Below are 25,182 nucleotides of genomic sequence, written 5' to 3' on the forward strand. Positions count from 1 at the left end.
GTGTTCTAATGTTGAGATAGATGCAGCGGCGTTTTTAGAGAAAAAGTAGTATCTATGGGTTATGGTACAAGTTGCAGAGCTGAGCGCACGCTGAACTTTAGGCTTGAACTTGGAAAATTGAAAGGGGTCACCTTTCAATATTTCAATATTCTATTTGTATATTGGGACCAGTGCTTATCGCAGATCGGAGTCCAATCGGAGCTATGAGATACTTTTTTTCCCACATTTTTCTACCCCCGCGGTGTTCCTGAAACTCCCCCGAGTCATGATGGCGAACAAAAACAAAAACTGGGATGAGTCATTTGAGCTACGATTTGTATATGTACATCATCAGTAGCCATCTAGGATAAACCAACGGAACAACAAAGAGCCATGCAGATTAAAAATATATATAAAAACAATGCCACTTCCAGATCCATAATTTGCAATAAAAACTTGATGTCGAGTGTGTAAGCACCCGAATGCAATGCCTGAATGTGATTGAAGGTGAGAAAACAAAAAATAAATGTAATGCTCGATGATATGCTTAGTGGTATATGCTCGATGCCTGATATGAAGCAGGATGCTAAGTAACAAAAAAATGCTTGGTGACAGCTGTGAGAATCAAAGATAGCCGCAGGGTGAAACGGCATACATGTCAAACGAAGGGATATATCGCTGCTAAGCATCGTCACGAAGGAGACACAATTTGGGCTGCCAACTCCCCTGTGACACGCGGTGTAGTGAGACGAGAGCGAGATGCTCGATGCGGATTCCATTGGGACCGATACGCCATCTCGAATTCGGGGGATCGCATTCAGTTTTCGCATGCTCCTGTTTAGGGGTGAGTAAACTTCAAACATGATACTCTTAACAGGCTGACCTTGAAGAAAGAGTAAACAGCGCCCGCAACTTTGACCGCCAGTCTTTCGCGTGTGTTCGGCGACCTTGTTTTCTTCCAGTCTTTGGAAGCAATTTGCTTCGTAAAAGATGGGTATCCAGGCCACTGATAGATCACATCAAATTTTCGTAAGCAATGCTTGGCGAGTACTTCAACAAGACGGATCCTTTACCTCAATGCGAATAGAGATTGTATCCCCAGACATGTCCGAGATCCGGTCATCACGTGCCTGGAGGTGGGTTGTCTGCCGATGTAGCAACAGTTCCAAAGGGATGCCAGCTCCCTCTGCGACGTTGAAAACGACTGGCATTCCACTTCCGGTGGTGAAATGAAAAGCGTGTGTGGTCCCTACATTGTACAACTCTTGGGGGACTGTCGAACCTCGACCAGGAACACTTGATGAGATCGATGACGTAGTTGTACTACTAGTCCCTCCAGACGACGGCAAAGAGTGGACGTTAGAGGCGCCGGTAATGCGCGGTGTGACCCTCCGTCCGTGCTGCACGATACTGTTAATGATATCCCCACCAAAAATCAAAAATATTACACACCAGCATATCATCCGCTGAAGATTCCAATGGACGTTTTTGCGATGGGGAGATTGGGGACTGCCTGGAACCTGTTCCTGTCATGGAATCCGGGCCGTGGAAGCCTGGGCTCTGAGACGCCCTGTTTAGGGGTGTTGCTCGGGAGTGGCTGTGAACGGTCACACCGCTTGTATTCAATGGACTTAACGTCGAGGGACCGCTAACATCCGACGCTACCATCGGGCTGTATCGCGGACTGCTTCGTAAACTTGACGTCATCAGGCTTGTGAGCTCCGTAGGTGGGGCGGGGGGCAATATCGTGGTCAAGTAAGACTGGGGTTCTGGGAAGGGCGGTTCTACGCGATTGTCCCTGATGAGCTCCTGTGCCACAGGAGCCGACAGCACGGGATCGAATGGCGTCTGGTACAGGTATCCAGTGTCATTCATCTCATGGAACGGGAGCTGATGGAAATAATCCTGTGGATACTAGAAATCATCATAAGCGATGACACTCATCGCTTCTAGCTGGTAACTCACTGGTAGATTCGGCGGCACTCCACCTGCAAGGTTGTCATACATTTGTGGCGCATGGTGCTGGGGATCGTACATGTAGTCGCCAACGAGTCCAGTATCTGATGGAATCTGATTATACGCGTCTTGTGGGATTCCGTGATAATCATGTGCGCCACCGAAATCGGTGAAGGCGTCCTCCTGATCACTGTGGGGAGGGTAGCTATACATTGATATAGCGCTTTGAGGGGTTTGAGATACAGAGGCTATGGTCGCTCACGATGAATTGGGAGAGGACATGGGGGTGGAAGAGATGAGTTTGAAGAAATATGGGAAAAGCAAGCAGTCCGTGATTTAAAGGATGCCAATAGCCACCGCCACAGAGAGCATTTTGACGGGGCCACGAGATGTTACGAAATACGAGCTTCGAGGATCGGTAAAAGGTCAATAAATGCAGTGCAACCCACACATCCAAAAACAGCACACGTAGTGGATTTGGAGCATGAAGCGGCGGAAGCTGAGAATGATACGAAATAGTGCCCAAAAGGTACATGGCGTCCGGGGGCTGTGACTTTCAGTGCCGACGAAAATACGGGCACTAGAAAAATGAGGAAAAGGTCGAACAGGGCGGCAGACCCCAGAATCAGCATGTGGGGCGGAAGGCACTATTCGTTGGCAGGCTGACGCGCTCAGCCCAATAATGGCGATACGTAAGGTCGAAGCGGAGGAGTGCATCGCTTCACTGCAGGCTGGACGGGGAACGTGGTTGCACGGGCAACAATCTGGAATATGTACACCCCTGAGTAGGGCAGCAATGTGTACTTCATTTACATTATGAGGCTTCAGTACTCAGTCGAGTGGCGAGTCACGGTAGTCAGAAACCATCATTGATCATCATCAGGAAATACAAAGACTGCCTATTACAGAATTCAGCACGTACACACACATATGACAAGTTAACAACGCACATACAAACAGGACCAGGGTCTTGATGACCATAGGATATATGCTTGAAAATGGTTTGCAGACGGTCCAAGCATAAGGTTCGGCCTCTCATGCCACATGATACATCCTCGGATCGCGGATGAAGAAGTGTGCTGCGGTTGAACTGAATTTTTCTCGGTTTTAGAAGCATTCACAAGCAGACTCTAGCGCATCGTAATTCCAGCGGTGACTAGTCCACAAGACGAGGACAACACAAAGCGCGTGTATGGTTGTCAAGAATGTGATAGTTCGGGAGAGTTCGGGGTCTCTGCTGTAGGTCCCAACAAATGTTACGTAAGTGAATTTTAACACAGCATAATTAATATTATTTCCGCAGTTCGCACGCACACACCCACAAGTTCGAATTGAGCAATGCAGCTGTATCTTAGAAGCATCTATATCCATTTAATTGAATGGCCACTGGCCAGCCTGCCTCTGGTGAAGGAGCGTTATCACTGTCCTTGGGTTATATCCAGTGGACAAATGATCATTGTTCGACATCAATACGTAGCGATTCTTTTTTTCCTCTTCAAACCACCGGCGAAATCGTGTCATCTTGTGGAACTTGCCACCTTGGTAGCCGAAAGGTCGATGAACAGACATTCATTCAAACATCCACGGTACGTCTCTCGGCTGAATAAGAATGTTGGTCGCTGCGTTACATTGCAATTTGTAACATGAGCAACAGTTTCCACCAGCTGATCATATAGGTGCATATAATTTTTCAAGTCTGCAGACCTCCGACAAATCACACGCATCCTTTTCCAGAATGTATTAATCGCACTGTCCGCACAGCAAGAAATTTACTTTGACTCTCATACGAACTTGAACATTCTGAACTGCGGATGTGCACATTCACGGCGGAGTTTCCGACTCCGGTGTACAAAATATTGTCACCTTTGCGACGTCTGACTCCAACGTCAAGAGGTCCACAGCCCCTTCTGCGGATGATAACGATCGACGGTACGATCAACTTGTCATTTCCACAAAATCTAGGCCCCAGAAGATTATCGCTTACGGCACGGTTTTCGCCGACTCATCGTGACGCCACCGAACACACTTGTATACAAATGACTGCGCCTGACAGTCCCCCTTTGCGATAATGTACCGCTTTTCTGCCTGTCTCGAAGAGCAGAACCAGGGATGTATTTTATGGACAGCAGTTCAAACCAGGCATGTGCAAACCACAAAACCCCCGCGTAAAGCTGTGCAACGGTATAGTAATTCGCTCCCGAATTTGCAAACAACGAACAGCCAGAACTTTGTTTTTCTTATCTCAGACCATATACGCAATTCAACAAATCGAGATTTTAACATCGTTTCCTGGAGAACAAAATGCTCATCTCTTCCTCATGTCGTATCCGTCAATCGTAAAGACAATGTGTAAACGAAGTAATCAATGCGGGGGTATGGAACACATGGGTACTGGTACAGTGTCGATATTGACAAAACTATCATGCGGGAATATTATTTCATCTTACTTTGACCCTCTTTCTAATTTGATAGAGCGGAATTCTTCATTTCCCTCAGGCGAGGAATGACATCCTGGAATGCCGCCGCCTCCCAGTCACCTTCGTGACTCTGCATTTTGACAATGACACCGGTGCTGTCATTCTTGTCTTGTACCATCGGAGGCATACGCCCCTTTCCAAATTTTGTTGCGGACACTGTGAGGGTCGGCGATGAGGTGTTTCTATGTGTGTAGAGAGACTTGGATATCGAAGCAACAGACCGAGATGAACTCTTCGGTCTGCGCAAGCGAATTATCGAGAACGCCTTCTTGCTACTGTGCGAACTATCCCCGCTTTCGGAGGAAACAGCCGAAGAAGGACCCAGCCAGCTTGAAGGAGGATTCCACGCCCATTTTTCAGAGGGTAATTTGGGGGCTGGGGTGGCTGGTAACTGAGTCTGATGTGAAGCAACCGTTGTTCGTGTGTTGATTCGTGATAACGAGCACTCGTCAGGCGCTTGCGTGTGCAAGGGTGATGGTGGTGGAAGTTCAAGCTCATCGTCTAACGGGAACGGAGGTGAACTGGGGACTGATCTGCTGCTATGTGTGAGAGAGGTTCTCCGATTGATGAGCACAGATTTGTCAGACGTCAAAACGTTGGGTATGGGGAACAATGCTGCCGGCTCACTGACAGACGCCAGCCGAGCTGGCGTCTGATGTGTTTTGTGGGAACGTGCGGATGCCGCTCGCGTAAGAGATTGTTCGTGGGTCATGGTTGTAGGTGAGGGAGAAGGAACGAGAGTTTGCGTTCGTTGATGCCTTTTGACCTTCTTCGGAATGACCTTGAGTGGTGGGGGTAGCTTTGGACGACCAAAGAATCCCTCGTCTACGGGGAAGATGGAAGCTGGCTCCTTGGTTGCATGACGCTGAGGGCGCCCGGGGGCGACAGAAGTTTGCTTGCTCAGCTCACTTGAGCCGCCAGGGGCTGTACGAGGCCTTTTCGGACGAGTAGATGAAGGGGTGTGACTCTGGTTTGACTGTGAAATAGAAGGGCGACTTGCTACCGATGGGGACGATGGAATAGGTGGCTCTCTATTTGAAGTGCTACTGCCACCTTGGACAAATATCGGAGCTTCATCAGGAGCAGTAGATACGGGAGTAGCGATCTTCTCGACTAGATCCGCATGATTAGCCTGAGCCGTTGCTGAGGGAGGTAATGGAGCGAAGTGCACATTGGCGGAGGTGATATTTAGAACTGGCAACTCGATGTTAATAGCATGATCTGACGCCACAAGTGCGTTCCCTCGAGACGATTCGTGCCTTGGCTTAGACGAGGTGGGACTCGTGTTGTGTGATAACGAGTGTTGGAAGAACATGTCCGCCCGAGGAGATGCTACCTTGTCTAATTGTGATAGCACTGCTTCACTGCCCGCAACTTGAGGTTGCGTAAGGACAACAGGAGTCGTGAGTCCAAGTTCTCGTAGATTGTCTTTGATGGACTTGAATCGAGGAATTTCAGGGACAGTGTTAACTTTTCTCTGAGGAAAATTCGGCGTGAAGGCCTGCGGAGCAGATTGTACTCGCGATAGATTCGGCGTCAATATCTGTGGAACGGATTGTACCCGTGATAGATCATGTGTGGGTGCAGGTGGCTCGCTGGGAGCATGCGAGAGTGCTAAATGATGCAAATAATCAATGTTTTTACTTCACGCAAGATATATATTTATGATCCTTACCCTGTGTTGCGCTGGGTCGCTCTATCGCACATTTTGCGGACCTCTTGGGTGACCACGAAAAGAAGCTGGAAAAGAATCCCTTCTGCGCTGCCTTTGCCATCGTTTCTGTTTTTGAATCCGCGCTCACTGGCACCCTCGCGCTCGGTGATGTAGGTATAACCATTGTGAATGACGGTTCCTGGGAGAGTCGATCTGTTGCATGCAGTTGATGTCAACAACGGCGACTCGCATTGCCTCGACGTGAACACGGGTCAGTGAGAAAGCCTCTTACCTGCGTGGTTAATCGGTTTATCTGAAACGTAGTGCGCCAACCAGTACGCCCTTATGCTGCTATGTTCATGGAGCGAAGAGCAGAGGAAAGGCCAGAAACGCTGGCGGGGATAGATAACGGGTCCACAAGATCAGAGCCCGATAGTTAATAAATTCGTAGCTGTCCTGTTGGTATAGATTGACTATATATACGCTTGTGCCCCCCTACCTCCTCAGGAAGGATGACCCCAGGCTGGGAAGTAAGAAGTACTAAATGACTGATGGCAGCCTTGGATACCGATTCCACGTTGCTTCATAGTATCGAGAGCCTTGACTACGACAATGGATGAAATGAACGTGAACTTAAGTTTCGCTTCCCGCGACTATCATATTCTTACCGATGTTATAACAACAGGTTCTGGTGTCATCACCGTGGTGCCCACAAGAGAGTCCCAAAGTGCAACACGTTTCAGCCCATTGACGAATGTTGAGTGACAGTTGACAAGTAATCATGATGATAAGTATCGATTCAGGATGGTTGCGAAGTAACCACATACGTCATATGTTACAGCCCAGTGTCAAAATCCAGGGGTCGATTCTTAGCTGGATGACTTCCCGTGGGGCTGAATGATGTTGATTAAAACGCTGGGATCAATCTGCAATGATAGGAATCAAAAATACGGCTAGGCTTTGGGATCAACGCAACCGATCGCCTAAGCTCGTAATCGAACTTGGTAGGAAACAGGTGGCCTTCCGAGTCAAGTTGGACGTGCCACGAGGCTGATGTGGCGACAACATGACAGGCCGGTGGCAAGAGGCAGGTAACATTAGTAACAGTACAAAGGTCATGTGATGTTTGCCGATCGTTTCAGTGGGAACAAAGTCGAAATATAGACAGACAGTTGGTCGCCACCCGCTGCCACCCGCCGCCAATGTGCAGCCAATCAGTGGTTATAAGTGATATTATTTTTACCTGGCTGCTGCAAGATAAAATACGGTTGCGATCGGCGATCAAAGGTTAACGCAATGACGTAGAAATCAGTCTGTGCAACCCACAAAACAAATCAAAGGTGTATTACGAACTGATATACTCATATGAGTTAAAAATAACAAAAGTTGTCCATAATGCCAAAAGTTTCTGTAATCAAAGGTCCGTATCGACTGATGAACGCGAGGCTGATGATGTAACTGACAGTGTCTCTTAAACATGAAAAAAAAACAAGAAACTGGAATGCAACGAGCTGCTGAACATGCATTGACAACATGTCCTATATTCGCCGCAAGAGAGCCGAGCCAGAGATGAACATCACCATTAAGGTAGCGATGAGGGCAATGAATGTGGGGTGGGCAATGTGCTGCGACACAGCGCTAGAACAACCTGCACAAGACCAGCCTTTTCGAACGAGTCAGTAAAAATACAGCCGTCGTGTAGACGTCGCTTACCGCTGGTGATAGGAGTATAAGCCTGTGGCGTATACAGCGCAAATTGCAGCGCGCTATTGGGCGTGAGCACACCTGGCTCGCGTACAGCATCAGGCCCTCCGTCTGCCCAAATTTCGAGAGTGTATTTTGCCTGAGCGAGCGGCAGGTTGGGATGGGAGGTTTGGTAGGTGTATGGGTCCCAAACAACGCTAGTGGCAGTTCCGGGAATAATGCCATTCGTTGGACCAACGGGGTACGTGTTTCCGTTCTCGCAGACAGCGGAAACGGTCAGGTGAGTGGGGGTGGCTAAGATGTAGCTGAAATTCCATCCAAACGTGATGAACTGGTTCTGAGCAATCTTGAAATAAGAAGTCGACTGCTGGGGCGGCTGAGTGATGGTAAGAAGCCCTGCAGGAGCTGATTGGGGGATGGATAGAAACGAGGAAGCAGTGCCCGACGCAGTCTGCGACTGTGAACCTGACACGGTGGATCCAGACAGAGTTTGAGATAGCGATTGGGATTGTGATTGGGATTGACTCTGGGACTGAGGCTGTCCTCCCTGTTGTTGACGCGCTTCCAGCTCGACTTGCATCCTGAGCTTCAAATGACTGTTAAAAAATCAAAGAATGACAGCAAACGAAGACGACAAGATACGGCGACCACCAAGCGACCACAGGCAATTAGGCGGGAACAAGCGGCGAATTTATCAACGGAAAAACGTTGTTCGGGTCTGGCTCGAATTCGGTAATGGCAATTATTTTTCTTTATGGGCTCGACTTCCTTTTTTGGACGATGACTAGAATATTGATAACCATGCACAGATTTGGCACAGATCCTATGCATCTTGCTAGTGACGCCACCGAACACACTTCATCATGAATAACATCAGTACCGCCTGGTCCATTGCTCAAGATTCAAGTTTTAGCTGCAATACTGCCCCTTGCCAAAACTGCGCTAACTAATACCACCATGTCTCATCACTGCAACCATCCCTTATACAATATCTGAAAGGAGCGCTGTTTAGTTCTTCGATGTCCACCTTCCTGTAATAAAAGATAGAACCCACTCAGACGACTTCTACGAGATCATAGCCCATTCAGGCGATATCACGGCCCTGGATTGCGTGGGACAACCATACAACTTCAACAGTTGTCTGCCAGCTGACATTTCCTCAAGGCTCTGTCGTGTACACTGCCAGTGCCATCTTTATCGGAAGATGATATGCAGAATTTGGTCTCCACATTGAGAATCAATATTGTGGCTGTAGAGGCGGCTTCGAAACTATATGGCCTTCTTGAGAACCTCAGTTTTCCTCGTTTCGCAAACGCCAGACTGCAATTGCCTTGCCTCGCATTTCCTCTCACAGAAGTCAGGTGGAGGCCTGGTCAAGACGGGGCTAGATATTTCACTAGTATGGCGTCAAGGCAGACAGGCTACAAGACCTGCTGGTCACAATGGAAGACAGGCTTATTCAATTCTCGCCGGCAAGGCGTGCTCCGAGTCAGCAGACATTCTTGCTCGTCCGTCCGTGGGTCGGTATGGTCTCGGGCTGGTTAACTTTGCAGACAAGACGCAGAGCGTAGAAGATCTCGAGCCTGGGTCTCCATCAGATGATACTCTTGGCGGCTGTCCTGGATACAACGAGCCGGCTACGCGAGAGTTAGGGTCGATCGTTCGCCTATGACAGCCTTTCGGCGCGCTTTTGCTAGCACAGCAGTGGGGTTTCCTTCCTCGCGCGCTACCTTCGCTTGTTTAAATGATTCCAATCTTCGCCAACACCTACGTCGGCTACTGTGAATCGAAGGAATCCTAGTAATCCCGACTTCGATATAGTAGAGGCGGGCCAGGGCTTATGTGGAGGGGGCATCGTGATTCTTCACAACCAAGTGTAGCAGGTAATACAGCCTGTTCCTCTCACGCAGCTTTGGTCACCGTCCGAAGCCGGTAGTCGATTTCTGCTTGCGAGCGCGTTTGCTTGGTGCAAAACTTTTCGACCTCCCTTGAGTTCAATAGCTTCGGGAGCGCTACTCTCTTCAAATACCTGTGTTATGAGACTGAGCACACTGACAAACAAGACCTAAATTACTATTAACTCACTATAGAGACCGTACATGATGCTCTGGATGGGGTGGTTGAGTGGAAGGAATTGTTGTCTGTTTTAAAGTCAAATTGTAAATGACCTTGGTCGACAATGGCGTTGTTGGTGAAACGATTATAATGCGCATGAGCTCATACGCCGAAGGCAAGCAATGGTGTGGCCACGAAATAAGAGAATGTTGGCCATGTACAAGAATTGCGCGATGTGAAGAGCCCAGCCTTCGAATTTCAAATTTCAAAACTCAATAATATGCTGACTAAGACGACATGAAGGAATCCGACATCATCGCTTAACTAGTACTGGTGCTGGAGTGGTGTCTGTTAGCAAACGCAACTTTTTTACCGGGACGACCATCCAGAACCACAGCTGTTCAACTACTTGCTAGCCTCAACGGTGTACCATGTTTGACGAAAGTCAGCCACCCTCTCCGAACCAGCCGGTTGTCGCGTTAGCTCCTCTGGAACCCGAATGGCAGCCAATCTTCCAGGCCTCTAATCAGATCGTGTTGTATAATCCAACATCTCATGCTCTGTCTATAACCAAGACCTCTGGCCCACTAGATTTTTCAGGCTCGTCATCGTGTCCCTACTGCCATCGTCCTCTTCCCAATGGATTCGATAGAAATGACTCTTCTGACAATATTCGGTCCGATTTTGGATCACATTCCCGAGCGTCAAATTACTTCCAGCTTCTTGCTGCCGCAAATCAGACGTCCTCAAGGCCGTCTAGCCCCCCTTTGACGAGTGGCAGTGGGAGCCGACATGGTGCTTTCCCTCCAGAAACTATGGCAGAAGGTTACTTTAAGGCTTTTTTCCAGGAAGAGTATCGATTAGGAATGGGGGCAAATGGAAGTGTATATCTCTGCCAGGTCTGCTGAATTGCACTGCACCTTTATATGACTATTTCTCAAGTCCCGTGGGCAGCATGTTCTTGATGGGGAACCACTTGGTTAGTATTTTGCATGCAATAGTTAATGGTTTGACGTGCTGAACGAACATCTTAGGACATTTTGCTGTTAAGAAAATCGCGATAGGAGAGTCCCACTCTTATCTGCTCAACATACTGCGAGAGGTTCGTAACTGTGACGATATGTTGACATATCATGCACGCTGACATTAATGTGCTATCAAGATTCGCCTTCTCGAGTCTCTACACCATCGTAATATAGTAACGTATCATCACGCATGGCTAGAAACTTATCAGTTCTCTGCTTTTGGTCCGAAAGTGCCCACCCTACAGTAAGTACGGAAACGCCAACCGATGATAATTGATTTACCATGACTGCGCAGCGTTCTCATGCAATGGGCTGAAGGTGGAAGGTAACGCCCTCGAGTATAAAGATATGACTATCATTATTGAAATTCGGCTATTAGTTTGGATGATTTCATTGCCCTTCGCCTGGGACGTTCAATTGGACTTCCGCACATGCAATCCTCCTCATCGCCTGCTCCTGACGATCCGACTCCATCTGCACGCATCCGTGCATTTCGTACGATGAAGCGTGCCCCACCAGAGGAACGCGAGCGATTACGCCGAGAGATGGAGGACCAAATCCATAGCCGCAGGAATCATCCCTCATGGAAAGCTGTCCATCTTCTCAGTGCAGAGGAAGCGCGAAGTTTGTTTGCGGATGTGACACACGGATTAGCCTTCTTGGTGCGTTCTGATCGATGTTCCAACGTTGACGTACCGATGATGCTTGGTACCTGAAGCATGATAAATCCATTCTTCATTTGGACCTCAAACCTGGTAACGTGCTACTGACTTGGGATGAAGGAAGACTCATGTAAGTGAGTTTTGTTTGGTTGTAGTGCTAATGTTAAGATTGCTATGTGCAGCCCTCGAGCAATGTTATCGGATTTTGGAACCTCCCGAGATATGGTACGGTCGAGTGGTGTTCGATCAGGTAATACGGGAACGTGAGTATCCGGTTGCTGTTGCTTAACATCAGCCTGCTCAATCAAACAGTCTCGAATACGCTTCGCCAGAGTCCCTTCCATCACCTCTTACAGGAGTTCTCCGACAAATTGACTCGAAATCTGACATGTGGTCTCTTGGGATGATCCTGCACAAGATGCTTTTCTTCAAGTTGCCCTTCCGCTACGCAACAGAAGGAGAAGCCACCGCATACGATGAAGCCGACAAGATGGACAAACTAGAGCAGGAAATTTTGGGCTATACTGGGTGCGGTTGACTCTGAACCGCTTGTGATCTAGTTATAGACCAGCTCTCAGATTCCGATCAACGTCTGCACTTGCAACATCTTTCGAGTCCCGCCGTCTCCCGCGTTCGTTCCTGATATTGCTCGAAGGCCTCTTGAGCATCAACCCCTCTTCGAGACCCTCGTGCGAGCGCATAGTGAGCGCTATCCGAGAAGGACGAGTAAGCCGAATAACCTCTCGCGCTTGATCTTTTTGTTAATAGTCCATGCTTTCAGTTTGATCCTGTGGCGCCATTCATCCCTCCTTCCAACAAGTCTCTCATCCCACTGCGACGAAAAACTGATGAATCTGAAACCGTTCAGAACGAACAAACACCCCCTGATGCTTCCCTGACGCCTACAGAACACGAGCAGGAAGAAGTTGCCAAGGCATTGGATAGGAAAAGTCCCATGCTTCGTCTTCCTTCTCCACGTCCCGATCGTCGGGCTGACGTGGCGAACTTGATCGTAGAGAATCTTACTTTCTTACGCTGGCGATCACCGAAAATCGCGTGGGTTACCACACTGAAAGCCTGCATCCTTGCTGCGAAGGTACGTTCGAGTAAAGCACCTTTGGACATCGTGTTAACAAGGCTATTGCAGACATTGTCGGCAGTATCTATGTGGCCCTCCCGCCCGGTCCTCCTCGGCATAATAGGACTTCTTGCCGTTCTAGATACGATGTTTGATGGTCTCGAAGCTTCTCTGGTGCTTGGGGTGCTGCATCTGGCGATAATTCGGTGGTGCTGAATTGGAATTTGATGCATTGATGACCTTGTGATGACCCAATTATCTCTCGAGTTACATGATTATGATGAGGTGGTATCGCCACTTTCAATATTGCGCGCCGCAGTTAGTTTCAGGAGCTACTGATCGGTAAAAGTTACTGTACAATATCATACCGCGTTGTATACACTATTGCGACTGTTTTACATACGGGAAGCGGGCACTAGCCTCCGAACGTCGTTTGAACAATGCCATCGGGTCACCACTGCCGAGCAAAAGTCAACGAGCAAATACTATGGGTGTGTATGTTTTATGCATATCTTATTCTCAATCAAGCCAGTAAAGGTATGAGACGAACCAAATTATCCATTAAATGGGCTGGGTGATCGGTGGCTGCCTGTATTCTACCACTTTGAAGCCATCTCCCCTTTTGATTACGTTACCTGGGCCTACTGCGAGGCGTGAAACCAGCGCTTCTTGAACAGCAGACAATACTAAAAACACGAGCAATTGAGTATCTTGCTGTCCCTATCCAAGCATAGTCATCGTTACCTGCTTCTTCTTCCCTGGCAGCCGGCCACTGGAAAGCTAGTGTAAGACCCACCCTCGGACTGAGTACTATGCATTCCTCTCGGCCTGCTCTGAGTTTGAGGGCCATCAGGAGATGCTTTCCAGGTAATCCCCTTAGCTCCTTGAGCATGGCGGGATCAAATCGGGGGTCGAATATATCAGCATATTGTTCAACTGGTCGTGCAGAGAAAGTGACCGGGTAAGCTGAAAGATCTGTTTCCAAAACTAAACGTTCAATATCCTCTGGGTAGTCCTTTCGTGCTTGTTCCATGGCTTCTTGTATTCGGTCAGCGTATAGCGAATAGTTGAACGTTTCCACAAGCATGATGAGAGGAAGGCTACCACGAATGCATTTGGACCCGTCAAAACCTTTGAAAAGTCGGTTAGTACATGTCATATGTGTAATTGAGAGACAGACCACCAGCCGAATGGAGGACAGGGCATGCAGTACGATGTCTGCTTTTCCAATCTGTTCTCTGGCAACCCCGGGAACAATATCGCGCGACGAAACACCCACAGCACCGATAGTGCGGTGGTCTATTGTTGTCATACGGACACTGGAGATGTCATAAGCCTATGGCGTACTGAATCAAACTAGCCCTCAAACGTACCTGTAAATTCGCACACTTTTGTTCGTAAAAAGGCAATGGACTGGTTTTCCTGCAGACATTGAGTATCTGGCGGGCCGCTTGCTGGACTAAAATCCATGTCTGTTGCACTTCATCGTCTTTCTTCGCTTGAGGTCCAAAACGAGCCATGTTATTGGCAGTTTGTTCCATTACTTTTTGGAAGTGGTGTAATACTTTATGGTACATCAGAAATCGCGGAATGAGCTTGAGGACACCAGAGGCCATCTGCGGGCAGCGGAACCCAGCTTGCAGCACCAGCTGGATAAATCCAGCATCGAGGACCTGACATAGAGCCGGAATGCACGCCTCTGATTGACGCAGGATCACATCTATATAATCGAAAGTATCCTCCAGGATCATAGTGCATCTTTTTTCAGTCGAGGTTTCCGTCGAAGACTTGACCCTCACACCAGTGAGAACCGGCCATGTTTGAAGTAAAGCTGTCACAACATCCGAAGGTGCGCGGTGCAAGATGAGCTCTTCTTGGCACGTAGCGTCCATGATGCTGACCAAGGAAAGAAAGCGGATTAAAATTGATAAAGCATCGACAAATCCTAGCATCGCGGTCACAAACCCATAATTTGGAGTCGTGCGATTGTTCATGTCACCGATCTTCCTCCCGAACCACCGAATATATCGTAGTGCCGACGCTACGAATGGTTCGTATCCACCCATTGCGTCGAGCAGGTTATGCAGAGTAGGCACAGCAAATGGTGCCGGAAGCGCCACAGGCATGCATGCTGTAAGGATTCCGACCATAATCCTCCTCACGTGTCCCGTCATCTCATCATTGACGCCCTCCCTCCCGTCATGCCGAAAAGATGCGTCATGCCGGAGCAAATCCTCATCCCTCAATTTCCCGATATAAAGCCATAGCTTTGCAATGAACTGTTGAATAGACATGTTTGACTGGATCAGGTGCTGTCCTGCGACGGAGATTGCCATTTGCGAGAGGGCACGAGTTGTGATGGAGACTACCTCCACATCGCAGATGTCGAAACCTTCTGGAACCCTCCGAGGCGGGAAAGGTAGAAAATGCCGATACATGAACTGTAGCCATGGAAAAAGAGTGTCCCAACGTCGCACCAGTGCATCTGTAATCATCTTGTCCGCGAGACTTTCGCTGAGAACTCCACGCACGCTAGCACACGTTTGTACGATACTCATCAATGATAATTTGGCCAGTATGACGACTTTCTGTACATCATCAGTCGGCAGAGGTTGATCGGGTATCACAGCTGGGTCCAGATGAGCGTAAAAGATGGGGAGTAAAGTCATGTTCGCATCGACATCGGTGGAATTATCGACCCAATGGTAGAGTTTGCGGACATCATGCACCACGCCTTCCAGGGCTCCGTCTGTTGAGCGCTGGAAAAAGCCAGTTGACATCGTTTGGGATGGCCCAGGAGATTCAAAAACTTGATTTACCTGGATACGCTTGGGCAGATATTTCAAAGCGGTTCTCTCTTGTGCAGTTAAGGGCATATCGGTAAATTTTAGTACTGACAATGAACATTGGGCAGTGTAGGACGAAAACAGTTGTCAATGGTCGTAAACGTTCTCCAATGTGACTGCGGCATATGGTATAAACACATGAAGTCTTTGCTTGGAAATGTTGTGATGAGCGCTTACCTTCTCACTTAAGCGCCATGGCCAGGCCACACCACATCGACCAAAAGTTGACCAATGGCATGGTCCCAACCGGACCCGAAAATTACTACGTTTGCTGTAAAATCAGGCGAGGCTCCAACGTCTTTCTCCCGGAAACAATACTCCGAACCCCTCGACGTACCCATCCATCTTATCCCAGTGATGCCCGTAATCGGAAGTATGCCAAACACCGTTCTTCTTCGGAGGCTATGAGAACATAGGGATTGTCGATGGTTGTGCCTCAGTCCAGCATAATGATCAAGCTTCGTCAAGATTCGAGAGGACCAACCCGACGGAGAATAAGCGTGAGCTACGTCGAAGTTAAGCCTGAAGCTGAGGAAGCCTTGGCTGCTGAGTTGGACGTAAATAACCCTACTAACCTTGACAAGTTACTGTGATGTCGCTCATAAACCCGACTTCTTGTTCAGATGTGTCTTTCAAGTCTTCGTTTCGGCCAGAATAATATGGGCTCAACATCTCCACAGTCAACATCACGCTTCTTCAAGTTGGACCTTTCCTGACTTCGGCCGCGCTGCACCACGCTATTCGAGTCTCTCACCTGCTCAGCTTGGGTCTCAAACTCTGGTGATGCCACCCTCTTATGGAAATGCTGGTTCTTTGGAAAGGGAGACCTCTCCAAGAATGAGCCCAGATGCTTGTTAAGACGTCAAACGAAGGGCAAAGGTCTGTTACTATCTTATACTAGTCCGAAAATCGGACTCACATCTGAAGAGATCATCGTAAAACGCCGTGCAGAGCGCAAGCAATTCAAGTTCTATCGTGCAAAGTCGACTGTTGCTGCTGCGGAAGCAGAGTCTCAAATTCAAACAAGTTTGGTGCTTATACTTTACGAGTTTTCTTTAGAGTAAAAGGCAGTTTACACCTTTATCCGAAGGTAAGCGGGATGTGTCAACTGTGGACCAGCTGATTATAAATGTTGTCTTCAGGCAATGCCGGCTAAGTAAAGGACTAAAAGCTTCCACAATGAACAATGATTCGACATATCACCAAATTCATCTTGATGTGAATGCAGTTCCACTAGCCTCCGCCTGTGGTATCAACAATACCTGGACGTTGTGGTCACAGTTGGTGCTTCATATAAATGGCTCAGGCAGAACGTTCGAAATTCATAAAGTCAAACACATCCTACCAATCAACCATGTCCTCTTCGGAATCTGCACCGCTACTCGAAAATGGTGGCCATACAGGTCATAGAAACATCCCCTTCACTAGTCGCGTTATCAATTTCATGAAAGGCGAGAGCGAGCCATCATGGGAAGAATCGTTCAAGTTCTTCATTTTTGGGACATGGCTCAATATCCTACTCGTATTTGTACCTCTAAGCTTCACCTCACACAGCATGGACTGGGATGTTGGCCTCGTATTTCTATTTAGCTTTATGGCCATCGTGCCCTTGTCCAAGGTAACAACTACTTCTATCATAACACTCTTGGAAGACTGACATCGTCGTGTTTAGCTGTTGGGCGAAGCAACAGATCAGTTGTCGGTCAAATTAGGAGAGACCATGTCAGGTCTCCTCAATGCATCGTTTGGGAATGCCGTAGAAATCATCATCGGCGTTACTGCTTTACTCAATGGTTTGTCCACCGCTCTCAAGTTGTCTGCAAGTGCTCACGATGATCCTATGATAGGTCAATTACGAATTGTTCAGACGTCCGTGAGTGTCATCATGCGGTTACTGTTTGCGATAGAGATAGAATGACGTTGGGTCAGATGATTGGATCGATCTTGTCAAACATATTGCTCGTCCTTGGTTGTTCGTTTCTGGCAGGTAAGGGATCGCCGCTTTTGAAGGAGAGTATGGGCTCACTCGGTACAGGCGGATTATACCATACAGAAGGACTCTTCAATAGTACCGGGGCTCAGGCGTGCGTCCTCTGTTTTTCTGTTTTTTGAATCGTTGGTTAAATTGCAATGCTTTTTTAGATCTGCCTCCGTAAGTTATCTGACTGATTCATCTAATGATTACTGACACCAAGTGTAGCTTATGACTCTATTGTGCATCAGTATGATTATGCTCTTCAACTCGAGAGTTTCGCTAATATTTCACAGCGTTTGTTGTGCCTGCGGCCTATGCGAGTACTACGGACCCTGGAATGGAAAATTATTGCAGTAATCCAGATGAGTGTCCCACTGCGGGTCTTCTCTTTATCTCCAGAGGAACCGCCATATTGCTCCTAGGGGTGTACTGTGCCTACATTTGGTTTCAGGCATGTTCTAATACCTTATTTCTTTATGTAATGTACTCACTCGGGGGTTTAGTTAAAGTCTCATCCCGATCTCTTCATCACGCCTTCTTCACAAAACAGTGATGTAACGGTAGCATTGTCGGAAACGGACGAAACAGAGCCTCGCATGGGAACGGCCGCTGCTGGTGTTGCGTAAGTCTTGTTCTGTCATTTTTTTTACAATCGGGAGCTTATTCTCGTTTGTTAGACTTTTATTAGTCACTATTGTCATTGCATTCTGTGCTGAGCATCGTAAGTGTCCCACTTTGTTCCCTTCGTCTCATGTTCAATTGTGCCAGTGGTTACCTCCATTGAGGAAACTGCAGCCCGCCATTCCATCCCGAAAGCCTTCATTGGTGTTATCTTGTTGCCGATCGTGGTATGTTTCTAGCTGTATCCGACTAACTGCCTACCAATATCGTTTGTAGGGAAATGCCGCAGAACATGCCACTTCAGTCTGGATGGCAATGAAGAACAAATATGAGCTGACCATCTCTATCTGTGTTGGAAGTTCGATTGTAAGTGTAGACCATTTATCAAAATATTACGATTGTACTGACTATGGGACAGCAAATTGCTTGCCTCGTAGTGCCGCTTCTTGTGATCATCGGTTGGATGTACGATCATGCATTGCACCTCGCGAGGTTTTGTTCTCACTGTCCTTTTTATCAGCGTCAACCAACCCCTGACATTGTACTTCCACAACTTCGAGGTCTGTATATTCAGAATATATTCCACATCATCACCCAAGTTTCTAATCAATATTCAGACAATCGTGCTCTTTGTATCTGTCTTCCTGGTCAATCTATTGCTCATGTCAGTGTTGCCTTTACACATGGCAGTTACCCTCTCATCGAGACTTACATCACTTATTTTAGGGACGGAAAAGCCAATTATCTGGAAGGTCTCATGCTCCTTACCCTCTACTTGGTCATCGCCCTCGCGTGTAAGTTGCCCATTGAACCCTTTAATCACATTCTCATTGCCATTAGTTTGGGTGGTCTGAGACACCATCGATTATTGTCATTATTGGCAACATATATTTTGCGACTGCTAGTAGATCAGTTTCTGCGTCACCTATTTCCTTTTGCTCCACCTGCGACACTAAAATATGTATGTACATATAGTATGACTTCATCGAGAGAAAGCATCATGCATAGATTCGTTGTATTCATAATATTATGCAAATGTGAAGGGTCATGCGTTCATGTGTAAGATAAGGCTGTCTTCCTATCCGGTCGTGATCAACAACGGTTCGGGAGGGTATGTGCCCTAGCTAATTGGCATTTATTGAATGTAGTTGCGTGTGGGCGAATCTTGCATGTAAATTTTGGAAATGGAAATCACATAAGGTGTTCAAGACACACCATGTCAGGGGTCAAATATCAAAACAGCCGTAGTACTACGGTGCAGTCTTGATGCAAGAAGGAAAGTTTAAACAGTGTCTTCTTGTAAATGAAGAGGCTGTAGAGTTTTTGATTTTTCGCAATTTAATGAATGTGTCGAGACAGTTCCCATTGCATGACGTGGCTTCGGTTTTTCCAACTCTAGTATGAGATGTGATTGTTCGACGAAAGAGCTCGTATAGAAAATGATCAGACAAGTTCTGACAAGAGACCAGTCCTTCGTTTTGACAGAGCAGTGGCTGTCAGTTAACTCGACACAAAAAACATCACATTGCTAATACCAAACATCTTTAAGCCTCAAGAAAACTGTAACAAACTAACATCGACTGTCCATAGCTGCGCTCGATGATCTCCCGCATTCCAACCGCATTCCTCCGTCACCTTCAAAACTCAATCGATGTAGATGTTGATGGGCGTGCAGCCGATGTTGATAAGCCCGTACTGCAAAGGTAACTTTGAGAAGTCTGAAATGTAAGACAAAAGCTGAATGCATACGTATTGATTATCGCTGCAGCAGAGTGGTTCCTGAGAACAGGTCGCGCCAGCACCAGCGCCGACAATAGTGATTGGGGAGCAGCCAAGACCAACACGACCGAGGATGTCAATGTCAATGGGAATCTTTCCATGTGTCGTCGCGTTCTTATTGTACTCATCGACCTATTGTTGGATTTTTAAGCATGATTTATGAAGGATACTTGGTGTTATCAAACTCACTGTCTGAGTCTCTTGACAGCACTGGATGTTGCCCGTGTCACACTGGCTGCTTCCGCGGTGAACAAGGGGATTGGCGATTGCGAGAAGGAAGAGAGATGTGATGGACAAGAGACGAACAAACATTGTGTAAGACAGAAAAACGAGCTTTGGCTAAGTGATCTGGGGCGACGAGTGATCAAGAAAGAGCTGATGAGCGACTTGAAGTGAGGGAGAGTAGGCAGAATTGCTAGGTTTTATACCCGTAGATAAACCCTTTGGCTTCGGGATCTCATTGCAGTCACCGAAACCCCGTCGGAAAAATACTTTTAGTTGATACCGACGGTGTATGTGCGTAGGCTGCAAGAAACCCGAGGGAATTCGACATTTGGTTTTTCCCTGCCTACGTCTGGGATGCATGGAAGGTACAGAATAGACAAGTATTGGTACCATCTAGTACCGCGGCCATACCTCGATGACTGCAAATATGATACAAGACTTGAATCAGGATCTCGACGTTCAGTGATGTCCATACCTGTCTTGAGAGCCTCGAGGCACACATATAGTCATCGCCTGCAGTAGGTGCCACATATATAAGTCCTTGGAGTATCCATGCATGCATGGCTTGCAATTATTGCTTGCATATTGAAACATCAACGACCCTCGGTAGGTCCCCTCGGCGGGAACACTGAATCCCCAATCGGAGGAATATTTTTAGTCTTGATATTTGTGTTGACCGACATTCCGAGTCGGGCGTGTTTGTACTGCGTAAAAGACGCCCGAAGATAACGAACCTCCGAGGTGAAGTACCGTCTAGAAAGGATATAGCAAGCTAGAAGCACACCTACGTGCCCGACACAGTTCGGTCCGCCTTCATCTTCTGATATATTGCAAGTACTTAACACGTTGACCGACGAGGCCGTGTTTCCCTGAAATCGACGAAGTAAACTATATTATTTAGACGCTGCTATTATTTTTAAGAAACTTACTTACTAGTTAAGCTACGGTTCTGCGGTCGTGAGGGTGGCGGCGTGTCAGCCCGAGTAATGATTGAACCAGAATCTACTATCTGCAGAGCCAAAGCAACTTGTGTTAGTAAAACTTGTTGATGAAACCATTCATGAAAGTGGAAGAGCACCATCTAACTTGGTCTAAGCCCAAAACTTCTAGTTTTCTGTAGGCTGCAGCAGAGCAACCAGCAGAATTTAATTACTGTAAATAATATTAATGACGATAATTTATTACGTACCGCATGTACTTCACATTCCCAGGCCGCGCACTGCTTGTGGAGTTCAACGTTCAACTCTTGATCAGACTTCAAAATTGATCTTGAACTTTAGCTTGACCATTGAAGAATTCTCCTTGTTCGGTACCGAGCGATCATGTTGTCCCGATCACTACTTCCAACCATACACTGGGTGCTGCTACGTGTGGACATCACACTGCCGAAACTTCCAAAGCCTTCTTTCCAACTTTTTTTTCGAACAGTTAAGGCTACCTTAATACCACTTCAAGGGAACCTACCTAAGGTACGAAGGAATCTGATGCAGCCACCGAGACAATGCATGGACTCTGATCAAATGAGCCTGATTCTGACTTGGTATCCCCCGATCAGTGACAGTAATTTTTGGAGCGATGTAAACGTCGAAATTGAGCTTACTATACGAGTTTTCAGGCCCCATGAACAAAATACATGTCCTCGACATCCATTTACGCCAATGTGGCCCCTCGTGTGTCGGATACCTGGCCTGGTGAGGGGGCTGGTTACGGACAAGCCATGTCAGTCTGCATTCTAGAGAAGGGTTATTGACTGGCCATAGCAGATTTTGCTCGTTCCAGTTGTACGCAATCAAAAATGTGTGACGGGACATCGAAAGTATCAGCTAGTGTGTTGTCTCTAGGAAGCAGACCAGTGGCAGTAAATATGGAACCTACCAGGAGACGTCCATTTTCATTTTGGTCTGTCCAGAGGAGACTAAAGCCATGTCTATCATTGTACATGTACAGAATCACTGCACAACTTACCGCGTGCAAATGCGAGTCGTCGCTCTTGTCTCCTCGAGCTACATCAGCTCATGAAGACTCGTATTAATGGCCAGGTCCGGGCCGGTGTTGGTTCTGGACTATTATTAATTTGTATCATGGTATGCACCTGCACTTATCGTGCCATATGAAAGCCTGGCCCATGGCGGGTCGCTTCACTGATAGCGAGCCGATTTTCGAGCGTTTTTTATGCAATGCAAGTATGCTCGACTCAGAATGTCAGTCAACACAAATGCCAAGACTAAAGATATTCCTCCGATTGGGGATTCAGTGCCCCCGCTGAGGAGGCTTACCGAGGGTCATTAATGTTTTAATGTGTAAGTAATAATTTACGAGTCACTGTATGCATGACTAACATGGATATGCGGCACATACTACAGGCGATGACTACACATGTGCCTCGAGGCTCTCAAGACAGGTGTAGATAGCACCGAACGTCAAGATCCTGATTCAAATCCTGTCTATATCGTTATTAGACATACTCGTAGCCTTCCAGGTGTGGCAGCGGTACTAGACGGTACCAATACTTGTGTATTCGATGTCTTCTATGCCATCGATGGTATTTCAGGCCACCCAAACTAATGGTAATGAGAATGTGATTAAAGGGCTCAACAAGCAACTTACATGCGAGGCCAATGACCGAGTAGAGGGTAAGGAGCATGAGACCTTCCAGATAATTGGCTTTTCCGTCCCTGAAACAAGTGAGCTGAGTCTCGACGAGAGGGAGATTGCCATGTGGTAAAAGGGAAACTAACATGAGCAATAGATTGACCAGGCAGACAGATACAAAGAAGACAATTGTCTGAATATTGGTTAGAAACTTGGGTGATGACGTGGAATATATTCTGAATAAACAGACCTCGAAGTTGTGGAAGTGCAACGTCAGGGGTTGATCGACACTAACAAAAAGGACAGTGAGAACAACACCTCGCGAGGTGCAATGCATAATCATACATCCAACCGATGATCACAAGAAGCGGCACTACGAGGCAAGCAATTTGCTGTCCTATAATCAGTACAATCATAATCTCATAATGAACGATCTACACTTACAATCGAACTACCAACGCAGATAGAGATGGTCAGCTCGTATTTATTCTTCGTTGCCATCCAGACTGCAGTGACATGGTCTGCAGCATTGCCCTACAAGCGATGTTGGCAAGCAGCTAGTCGGATACAGCTTGAAACATACCACAATCGGCAACAAGATAACACCGATGAAGGCTTTCGAGATGGGATATCGGGCTGTAGTTTCCTCGATGGAGGTAACCACTGGCACAATTGAACATGAGACGAAGGGAACAAAGTGGGATACTTACGATGCTCAGCACAGAATGCAATGACAATAGTGACTAATAAAAGTCTAACAAACGAGAATAAATACCCAATGTAACGAATGACGAAACAAGATTCACGCAACGCCAGCAGCAGCCGTTCCCATGCGAGGCTCTGTTTCGTCCGTTTCCGACAATGCCACTGTTACATCACTGTTTTGTGAAGAAGGCGCGATGAAGAGATCGGGATGAGACTTTAACTAAACCCTCGGGTGAGTACATTAAAGAAATAAGATATTAGAACATGCCTGAAACCAAATGTAGGCACAGTACACCCCTAGGAGCAATATTGCAGTTCCTCTGGAGATAAAGAGAAGACCCGCAGTGGGACACTCGTCAGGATTACTGCAATGATTCTTCATTCCAGGGTCCGTAGTACTTGCATAGGCCGCAGGAACAACAAGCGCTGTGAAGTATTAGCGAAACTCTCGAGTTGACGATATTCGTACTGATGCACGACAGAGTCATAAGCTATACTTGGTTAGTCATCATGGTGATGAATCAGTCAGATAACTTACGGAGGCAGATCTAAAAAAGCATTGCAATTCAACCAACCATTCAAAGAACAGAAAAACAGAGGACGCACGCCTGAGCTCCGGTACCATTGAAAAGTCCTTCTGTATGGTATAATCCGCCTGTACCGAGTGAGCCCATACTCTCCTTCAAAAGCGGCGATCCCTTACCGGCCAGAAACGAACAACCAAGGACGAGCAATATGTTTGACAAGATCGATCCAATCATCTGACCCAACGTCATTCTATCGCAAATAGTAACCGCATGATGACACTCACGGATGTCTGAACAATTCGTAATTGACCTAGGATCATCGTGAGCACTTGCAAACAACTTCAGAGCGGTGGACAAGCCATTGAGTAAAGCAGTAACGCCGATGATGATTTCTACGGCATTCCCAAACGATGCATTGAGGAGACCTGACATGGTCTCTCCTAATTTAACCGACAACTGATCTGTTGCCTCGCCCAACAGCTAAACACGACGATGTCAGTCTTCCAAGAGCGTGATGATAGAAGTAGTTGTCACCTTGGACAAGGGCACGATGGCCATAAAGCTAAATAGAAATACTAGGCCAACATCCCAGTCCATGTTGTGTGAGATGAAGCTTAGAGGTACAAACACGAGTAGGATATTGAGCCATGTCCCAAAAATAAAGAACCTGAACGATTCTTCCCATGATGGCTCGCCCTTGCCCTTCATGCAATCGACAATGCGACGAGTAAAGGGAAGGCTTTTATGACCAGTATGGCCACCGTTTCCGAGTAGTCGTGTAGATTCTGAAGAGGACATGGATGATGGGAGGGACGTGTTTAACGGTGTGAATTCGAACGTTCTGCAAGAAACCACCTATATGGAGGCTTGTTGAGAATGACTGGGAGATCGGTCCTATGATACATTACCAATAATTACATGAAATATGCCGTGGATCGCAAAAGCATCAGCAATCACCTTTACATCGCTCTGGGACATGTAGAGGGAACGGGCCAAATTTTTTTGCAAGCCCACGCTATCTGGGGTCGTCGCACAGTCGACGTGTCCTGGCACACGCACTTAGTCATTCTTCCCGCCATACCACCGTGTCTCATGACAGGAAGTGTGTATGATTAGAATTCTAGGTTTTACCCAGACTCCTACCCATCGGCGGGTGTGTAAGAGAGCCCCCGACATCCGACACAGACCAAACACAACCAAGCGCTATTTCTCCGACGATTTACCGAAACTTTTGGGGCTACTTACACACCCAGCCGACTGGCAAAACTTGCAGGTGGCGCGATGTTTGCCTCTGTTGATTTCGCCTGTTATCACTCAATTCG

The 25,182-nt window shown here is 47.3% G+C and overlaps 9 protein-coding genes across 9 annotated transcripts; 3 read left to right on the forward strand and 6 right to left on the reverse strand.

Moving 5' to 3' along the window:
* Positions 1 to 473: 473 nt before the first annotated feature.
* Positions 474 to 2,254, reverse strand: HD556DRAFT_234643 (uncharacterized protein). The gene is made up of 6 exons (XM_041309970.1): positions 1,945 to 2,254; positions 1,432 to 1,869; positions 1,053 to 1,379; positions 863 to 985; positions 635 to 813; positions 474 to 583 (listed from the first exon to the last, which is right to left on the reverse strand). The coding sequence occupies exons 1-5, from the start codon at positions 2,146 to 2,148 to the stop codon at positions 661 to 663; spliced, it is 1,245 nt and encodes a 414-aa protein (XP_041162644.1). The 5' UTR covers positions 2,149 to 2,254; the 3' UTR covers positions 474 to 583; positions 635 to 660.
* A 2,087-nt stretch (positions 2,255 to 4,341) lies between these two features.
* Positions 4,342 to 6,539, reverse strand: HD556DRAFT_234697 (uncharacterized protein). Its single transcript, XM_041309971.1, has 2 exons — positions 6,088 to 6,539; positions 4,342 to 6,026 (listed from the first exon to the last, which is right to left on the reverse strand). The coding sequence occupies exons 1-2, from the start codon at positions 6,248 to 6,250 to the stop codon at positions 4,396 to 4,398; spliced, it is 1,794 nt and encodes a 597-aa protein (XP_041162645.1). The 5' UTR covers positions 6,251 to 6,539; the 3' UTR covers positions 4,342 to 4,395.
* A 710-nt stretch (positions 6,540 to 7,249) lies between these two features.
* HD556DRAFT_1288794 (uncharacterized protein) lies at positions 7,250 to 8,487 on the reverse strand. The gene is made up of 2 exons (XM_041299362.1): positions 7,780 to 8,487; positions 7,250 to 7,729 (listed from the first exon to the last, which is right to left on the reverse strand). The coding sequence occupies exons 1-2, from the start codon at positions 8,348 to 8,350 to the stop codon at positions 7,605 to 7,607; spliced, it is 696 nt and encodes a 231-aa protein (XP_041162646.1). The 5' UTR covers positions 8,351 to 8,487; the 3' UTR covers positions 7,250 to 7,604.
* Positions 8,488 to 8,601: 114 nt separating this feature from the next.
* Positions 8,602 to 9,876, forward strand: HD556DRAFT_1534986 (uncharacterized protein). The gene has a single exon (XM_041309586.1). The coding sequence runs from the start codon at positions 9,044 to 9,046 to the stop codon at positions 9,440 to 9,442; it is 399 nt and encodes a 132-aa protein (XP_041162647.1). The 5' UTR covers positions 8,602 to 9,043; the 3' UTR covers positions 9,443 to 9,876.
* Positions 9,877 to 10,256: 380 nt separating this feature from the next.
* On the forward strand, positions 10,257 to 12,265 carry HD556DRAFT_1232960 (kinase-like domain-containing protein; the record flags this gene model as incomplete). Its single annotated transcript, XM_041297554.1, has 10 exons — positions 10,257 to 10,724; positions 10,780 to 10,804; positions 10,860 to 10,927; positions 10,988 to 11,094; positions 11,146 to 11,175; positions 11,230 to 11,512; positions 11,569 to 11,642; positions 11,695 to 11,775; positions 11,825 to 12,040; positions 12,091 to 12,265. 10 exons carry the CDS (start codon positions 10,257 to 10,259, stop codon positions 12,263 to 12,265), a joined length of 1,527 nt encoding a protein of 508 aa, XP_041162648.1.
* A 689-nt stretch (positions 12,266 to 12,954) lies between these two features.
* Positions 12,955 to 15,694, reverse strand: HD556DRAFT_234863 (uncharacterized protein). Its single transcript, XM_041309973.1, has 8 exons — positions 15,614 to 15,694; positions 15,410 to 15,552; positions 14,556 to 15,349; positions 13,964 to 14,486; positions 13,771 to 13,909; positions 13,335 to 13,721; positions 13,141 to 13,276; positions 12,955 to 13,075 (listed from the first exon to the last, which is right to left on the reverse strand). The coding sequence occupies exons 2-7, from the start codon at positions 15,464 to 15,466 to the stop codon at positions 13,152 to 13,154; spliced, it is 2,025 nt and encodes a 674-aa protein (XP_041162649.1). The 5' UTR covers positions 15,467 to 15,552; positions 15,614 to 15,694; the 3' UTR covers positions 12,955 to 13,075; positions 13,141 to 13,151.
* A 748-nt stretch (positions 15,695 to 16,442) lies between these two features.
* On the forward strand, positions 16,443 to 19,090 carry HD556DRAFT_234793 (calcium proton exchanger). The gene is made up of 18 exons (XM_041309972.1): positions 16,443 to 16,526; positions 16,579 to 17,054; positions 17,109 to 17,229; positions 17,284 to 17,309; positions 17,366 to 17,423; positions 17,472 to 17,520; positions 17,579 to 17,588; positions 17,637 to 17,658; positions 17,705 to 17,862; positions 17,915 to 18,033; positions 18,089 to 18,132; positions 18,180 to 18,259; positions 18,309 to 18,398; positions 18,451 to 18,497; positions 18,553 to 18,592; positions 18,650 to 18,696; positions 18,759 to 18,826; positions 18,873 to 19,090. Exons 2-18 carry the CDS (start codon positions 16,734 to 16,736, stop codon positions 18,884 to 18,886), a joined length of 1,314 nt encoding a protein of 437 aa, XP_041162650.1. The 5' UTR covers positions 16,443 to 16,526; positions 16,579 to 16,733; the 3' UTR covers positions 18,887 to 19,090.
* A 442-nt stretch (positions 19,091 to 19,532) lies between these two features.
* Positions 19,533 to 20,275, reverse strand: HD556DRAFT_234966 (fungal hydrophobin-domain-containing protein). The gene is made up of 4 exons (XM_041309974.1): positions 20,240 to 20,275; positions 20,001 to 20,186; positions 19,782 to 19,943; positions 19,533 to 19,727 (listed from the first exon to the last, which is right to left on the reverse strand). Exons 2-4 carry the CDS (start codon positions 20,121 to 20,123, stop codon positions 19,677 to 19,679), a joined length of 336 nt encoding a protein of 111 aa, XP_041162651.1. The 5' UTR covers positions 20,124 to 20,186; positions 20,240 to 20,275; the 3' UTR covers positions 19,533 to 19,676.
* Positions 20,276 to 22,442: 2,167 nt separating this feature from the next.
* HD556DRAFT_235149 (Sodium/calcium exchanger protein-domain-containing protein) lies at positions 22,443 to 24,813 on the reverse strand. The gene is made up of 17 exons (XM_041309975.1): positions 24,395 to 24,813; positions 24,220 to 24,340; positions 24,145 to 24,170; positions 24,037 to 24,094; positions 23,940 to 23,988; positions 23,872 to 23,881; positions 23,803 to 23,824; positions 23,602 to 23,759; positions 23,435 to 23,553; positions 23,339 to 23,382; positions 23,212 to 23,291; positions 23,073 to 23,162; positions 22,974 to 23,020; positions 22,879 to 22,918; positions 22,775 to 22,821; positions 22,644 to 22,711; positions 22,443 to 22,597 (listed from the first exon to the last, which is right to left on the reverse strand). Exons 1-17 carry the CDS (start codon positions 24,656 to 24,658, stop codon positions 22,584 to 22,586), a joined length of 1,257 nt encoding a protein of 418 aa, XP_041162652.1. The 5' UTR covers positions 24,659 to 24,813; the 3' UTR covers positions 22,443 to 22,583.
* Positions 24,814 to 25,182: the final 369 nt, after the last annotated feature.

The sequence above is a fragment of the Suillus plorans genome (assembly GCF_016647745.1).
Source record: "Suillus plorans strain S12 chromosome Unknown HD556scaffold_15, whole genome shotgun sequence".
Lineage (NCBI taxonomy): Eukaryota > Fungi > Basidiomycota > Agaricomycetes > Boletales > Suillaceae > Suillus > Suillus plorans.